The sequence below is a fragment of the Nestor notabilis genome, unplaced genomic scaffold, assembly GCF_000696875.1.
Source record: "Nestor notabilis isolate BGI_N333 unplaced genomic scaffold, ASM69687v1 scaffold36550, whole genome shotgun sequence".
NCBI lineage: Eukaryota > Metazoa > Chordata > Aves > Psittaciformes > Psittacidae > Nestor > Nestor notabilis.
This window is the reverse complement of record NW_009910381.1, coordinates 1-6,427: the sequence shown is the minus strand read 5'-3', so window position 1 is coordinate 6,427 and position 6,427 is coordinate 1. Positions and strand designations below refer to the sequence as shown.

Sequence of the window (6,427 nt, the reverse complement as noted above, 5' to 3'; positions counted from 1 at the left end):
TTCTTTAAATATTTTTAATGCCTAAATATACAGGCAGTATTATGCTCCCCCAATTAGTCTGGAAGTCTTAATTGCTGTACAGGGTGGTGTGTACATGCAGCCAAACTGGAATTTATGTTGACTGGCTGGTATAGTTAGGTTTTGCCACTGCATTTAATTTTAGAATTAGCTGCATTTATTTCCCTTATGATAGATTCAGAAAATATAGTTGAAGCAATCCCATTTTTCCAGGCTTCTCTAATACTCAGTCTATAAATTCATTTGTTTTTTCACTTCTATGCAGTGTAGCAGTTATTTAGGCCCAGTGCATCAGAGGAGGTTTTCAGGTTTCTGAGCGGCTGCTGGGGAGCAGGAGTCTTTAAGCACATACGGCCTGCTAGATGCTGATAACAGTTAAGCCAGGGTCTTTCTTAAGAAGACCCAGGACCAGTCTAATCACACGGTGGGAGGCTTTATTGGAATTACCTGCCATTGTTAGTATCAACATGCACCTAATTTTCATAGCACAGACAAAGGTTTAAAGGTGAGCCTGGCAGCACTGACTTGTTTCAAGCAGCAGGATTGGTGGGTACAGCCAAATTCTCTGTTAATTTAAGTAAGTGTGAATGCAGTGAAGTCACTGTAGTGAATAACACGTACTTCTTTGGCCGTGGCACATGATGTATCCAATCACACTGTACTTGCCTGCAGCTGAACTTCTTAATTACACAGGACAGACCCACAGCTTGCCCAGTGCAGATGGGACAGGGTATAAATCAAAAGGCAGATATATAAATAGATGCAGGGGCAGGAAAGGAGTTCAGCAACACACGCGCCTTAAAAAGCAGTAACACTGCTCACTGCTAGATGACTGCTGAGGAATACATGGGAAGTAAGGCGCAGGACCAAGATGTGGCTAAATGGATGAGGATTTGTATCCAATGGGATTTAAAAAGATAAATACGAAAGTTCCGAAGCAAACCATGCAAATGTAACTCAGCTTTGAGATCAGAAAATGATTAGTGTTTGCCACGAATAAAAGGTCCATCTGAGGTTTGAAATGGATTAACTAAAAAGGTATTTTAAGGTCAATGGACTAAGTGTAATTTCTGGTGAGAGGGAAGCGTTTTCTCCATTCCAGCATTTAATGCAGACAGTATTCTAGTTATTGTAACCCAGATGCGAGGTGTATAGAAAATGTTCCGTGTAGTGAAGGCAGTTCTTTGGTAGTAGGAATGAATTACGACTTTAAACTGGATTTTTTCTTTAAAGAAAACCTATTCAGTAATACCCCATGTATGATTTAGTAGAGCTGAATTTCAGAGCAGTTGACGGATCTGCCTGTGTGTTCTTGCATGCAGATTCTGTACTCCAGGGACCAGGGTAATTTGCAGTTGGGAAGCTTCTTTTAGGATTTCGATCTCCACCCAGGAAACAGAGTGGCAACCCTGATCAGTACCTAACTATATTCAGAAGTGAAATGTAAAATACATGCTTAAAAAGAGAATTGAATGTTGAATAGTTTCAAGTTGCTGTTGTGATGTTCTTAAAGTTATTTCTCTATGATGACGGTTCGCAGATGTGAAAAAGACAAGGTTCCTGGGGTTTTTTGCTTTTGAATCAGGATAGGAGTATGACACTAGCAGGGGAACAACTGATCTTCAGGCAGGCCTGTCAAATGTTGTGGCTTCCCAGCAGCATCAGTTACTGTGGTTGTGAAATTGGGTGCCCATGTTTACAGCTGAGTATGCTCTAGATTATTGACAAAACTGTAACATCTGCAAGACTGGCAAGAGAGTGTATAATCAAAATGGCACATGAGAATACTGACTGCAAATAAGAACATTGTGTAGATTGACACTAAAGAGTAGTGGCCAATGGTCACCTCCCTGCTAGTGCAGAATCTCCTCCAGTGCTTGTCTTTTCTCCATTTCATGATGAGGATAACAGCCTCTTCCCGTAGCTGTTGACTTCCAGATGAAAAGATGGGTCTAGCAGAAACCATTCTGAGGAAGTTCTCATGTGTCTTCTGAAATTCTAGTGATATCATCTTTAAAACCTGGCAATCAGTGAAGGGCTGTTTTGAAGATGCAACTATAGGTTAATAACCTGGTAATGTGACTGTTGCCAAGGATATGAAAATTTAATTTTCTGGCTTGACTCAAAGATGGAGTTGAATTATATTTCTGTCTCTACATTTAATGAACAAATTGTTCCAATATTTACATGGGGAGGAGGGAGGCTGCTGCAGTAGCCATAATAAACTGGTGTTTATAGTGAAAGAGGTGGCATAAAACCAGCACTCTTCACTATCAATGCCTAGGCTCAGTCTTACTTAACCTGTGTTAAAAAACAACCAGCCAACCAAAAAAAGCCAAAGCTAGGAATGGTAAGGCACTGGTTCACTGGCAAAAATCCACTTTCTTTCTTGCTAGAGAGAACTGTTTTACAATGGGACAATGCTCATAGGTATTGTAGTGTATGCCCTGAAAGTAGGACTGGTGTGTTATGTTATGGCTCTAAATGACTCAAATAATAATTTTTTCACACTAACTTGCCCCCTCAAAGGGCATTAGTATTCCTCTGATGGTGTTCTTGAACCTCAGTGTTCCCTAATAGTGTTCCTTCCCACTTTTTGGTGGGCTTGCTTATAGAAAGCAGAGTCTGGTTAAAGAAGTCCCTCTGATCCTTACTTTGCCTGATCACTAGCAACAGGACAGCGAAGTTTCTAAGAGACAGAAAGAAAATTCTGAAGAGGCCCTTAAATACCACCTCTACATAGGAACCAAAAGAGAAGTCTGAACTGTATTAAATAGCCTTAATCTAGACTAGCTTTATATAACCTGCATGGCTCTATAGCAGTCACATCTGCTTATTCCTTTTTGGTCAAAGAAGTGCTAACCTTTGATCTGCAAGTATGTTTGAACCCATTTTACTTTAACTGAAAACTTTTTAAAGGGTAGTCTTCTGCATATTCTCCTAAGAAATAAGTTTCTATTAAGCTTTTCAAAATATTTATGTTCACATACAGTTTCTAACAGCCACACCACCTAACCTGGAAGAGCCGCAAGCATTCAGAAAGTTTGCCTCAACAAAATTCCTGAAATATGAATACAGTTTGTGAATATAACTGTTAAAATCAACAAAATACAATTTAATATTGCAGATAACAGACTTTTTCTTTCTCAGGAAGACTATGATCGTCTGAGACCTTTATCTTATCCTATGACCGATGTCTTCCTTATCTGCTTCTCAGTGGTAAACCCTGCTTCATTTCAAAATGTGAAGGAAGAGTGGGTACCGGAGTTGAAGGAATATGCACCTAATGTTCCCTTTTTACTAGTAGGAACCCAGGTATATCTGGTTCTGTTCTACTTTATTTAATTCAGATCATTGTATGGTGCCTTTTTTTGGGCTGGAAATTCAGGCCCAACAGCCTTCTGTCTTTGGAGGAACAAACCTAGCACAAGAACCCTAGATTTGTGGTGTTCTCTAATGAGCTACCTGCATTTTGTTAAAATATATTCACTGTAAAAAGAGTGGCAAGATTGGCTGCATCTCTCCTTGTGACTTTCTAGAAAGTCAAGGGACTTAAGGAAGTCTGTTCATACCCATGTACTTGGGTCTGTAATTGTTGTCATACACAGTATTTGCTGAAGCGAAGGAGCAAGGGGAGAAGTGAGACAATTTCCTACTGTTTCCTGTGCCCAGTGGAATAGGCTTCAATTACAAAGTGATCCACATGTTGTAACTACATGTTTGGGTTAATTCTTCTGCCACTGCTAGGGTATACCTTCTGGTGTTCCAAGATGATCACATCTAATTGAAGAGCTGAATTACAGAACAAACATTTGTTCCTTCTGGATTAAAGGTAGTAGTTCACAGCTTGAATTTCCAGGGCTTTTTGGATCAGGAAGAGTCCATGATCTGAATCATGCATGACTCCATTTGTATACACATAATACTCCATTAAATAAATACTTCTATTTAATTAGAGGGTATTATATAGCCTGCTTTCATTTAGAAAAAGTATTCCAACATGACTGCAATCTTTCTTGCTAGATTGATCTTCGTGATGACCCAAAAACTCTGGCAAGACTGAATGACATGAAAGAGAAGCCCGTATCTATGGAGCAAGGACAGAAGTTAGCTAAAGAGGTAAACTGGATACTCCTAGTTGAAACCAAGTAGCAAAGAAGCAAAAAAACCTATTTCCAATTGACTTTTTCTTTCTTTACCACTTCAATGTATGAAACCTTCTGACTGCTTACCAGTTAACAATATTTACTTTCAGTGTTGAACACGGCTAACAAGCAGACCTGTGTAATAGCACTTCCCTGGTAGTAGTGGTTCTGACTTTCTTTATAGACACTTGTAAAAACTACACAAGCATCAGTCAAGACTGAATTAAAATCACAGCATGGTTGAGGTTGGAAGGGATCTCTCCTCCTCTAGCAAAATGTTGGAATCGTCTTTAAGAAACTATTTGAGGATGCTATACCACCATTTTAACACAGTGTGGATAATGCATCTCAGGATACTTACTTATAGTCTTACTTTTGAAACGTAAATTGGTCATAATTCTGTAATCTGTTTTTGCTGTTTAGTTATCAAAAATACCTTAGGACTCCAGTGCCAATCCAAAGAGCTTATTTAATATGCTTCCTTTATAAACAAACCCAACTTAAATGCATTCCAGATCTTTGTCCAAAAGACAGATCTATTCTTCTACAGGGGGATGCCCATGCAGGTAACTTTTCTAGATCTCAGCCAAACACTGTGATGCAGAAGTGCACACTTAAAACTGAACAGCTGAAAAATGCTACTATTGAATTAACTTATTTTCTTGACAGATAGGAGCCTACTGCTACGTGGAGTGTTCAGCTCTAACACAGAAAGGACTGAAGACCGTTTTTGATGAAGCTATTATAGCCATTCTAACTCCAAAGAAACGCACAGTGAAGAAGAGAATAGGCTCAAGATGCATAAACTGCTGTTTGATCACGTGAGATACATTTGACAATGGCCAGGCTTACTGTGAAATTCTACTGAATTTAAACACAATGCATTAAGTACACAGCAAAGTTGTTACAGGCTTGAAAGCTAAAACTATGGTTCTGCCTTCTACAACCAGTGAAATCCAGAGGAATAAAATCAGACTCAACGACCTCGTAATAAGAAGCCACCGCATCTGTTACAAGTATTTTATTCAGACTGGAAGGTACAATCTCTCAGGGTTACAAAGTCTAGAGGAAGCAAAAACTGCACCATGCTGAAACAGCATCTATGTGATTTTAGCGAGTGGAGATGCTTGGCCTGAAATACTCTAAATGAATCTGGACAGTCTTCTGCTTTGACTATACATAAATATATATATATATATATCTTCTAAAAAAACCCTAATTTTTGCACAGTCTGTATGGAATCTGCACAAAGAAATACCTTGTCTCTCTTTGCTCCAGTTATCTGCTTTTGTATGTAAGCTGTTTCCGGTTCCAGTATATCCACAGAGGTGCAATAATCAGACCAGCCACATAGCCAAAGGTAGCTCCAAAGGAACAGGAAATGGGCCATACCTGAGGGGAGAACACAAGGTAAAAGCAGACAATGAGGAAAATGTTTGTGGTTTTTTGTACTTGGTGAGCACAAAATCTAGTTACTGACAGACAGTACAGTCTTACTCTAAAGCTTGGCGTGCTTTCCTAAAAATGCCAAAAGTGTAACAATCATCTTCATGAACACTAAATGCTGTTGTACAGTTTTTAACTAATATGCATTAAAATGTAACCAGGCTTCTGGCTACAGTTCAATCTCCCCAAAACTGTGTGAAAACACGTAGAAGTATTTATATCCCCTGAGGTGTTCCGCTAACCTGACTTCCTCTTCTGTTGTGCACATTTGGAAACCTACAGATGTCTTGGTGATTTCTCCTTCCAATCTCTCACAGCATTCTGAAACTTTTGGAGGGGTGTATAGATGAACTAATATTCAAACAGGCCAGAGACTGAGGTGGATTGAGGGGTTTTCTTTATGTTTTTTGCCTTGAAAAGTAGGCAAAGGGCTGAATTTCCCCCTGGCTAGCAGCAGGGAGGGAACACAAATTTTGAAACTCAACATCTTGCACCCAGTTCAGCAAACATGTAGTAATCCAGGTATGTTCTAGAGCTTAGAATTAAAGCTCTCTTTTTCCTAGTAAAAGAACAGGGAACTGACTCAATACAGCTGACTCACTTTCACAAATGATCTAGTGCAAAGTAATGGGAATCTCTTTCCCCCCACATTTTTAATTGATATTGATTTGCAGCAAGGAGTGGCCAAAACAAAACTTAACCAATCTGTCCTCAGATGTAGCTTATATTACCAGTCACCTACGGACTGTATTTGATGAAAATCTCAACTAAGTGATTAAAAATATTTACTGTAGAACAAACTGAATTCCCACCGCTCT

The 6,427-nt window shown here is 39.2% G+C and overlaps 1 protein-coding gene across 1 annotated transcript; it reads left to right on the top strand.

Annotated features, from left to right (window-relative positions):
* Positions 1–3,096: 3,096 nt before the first annotated feature.
* Positions 3,097–5,378, top strand: LOC104401172 (rho-related GTP-binding protein RhoQ-like; the record flags this gene model as incomplete). The annotated part of the gene is made up of 3 exons (XM_010009637.1): positions 3,097–3,333; positions 4,042–4,137; positions 4,833–5,378. Coding segments are annotated over 3 exons (489 nt in total), but the record flags the coding sequence as incomplete, so codon positions are not given.
* Positions 5,379–6,427: the final 1,049 nt, after the last annotated feature.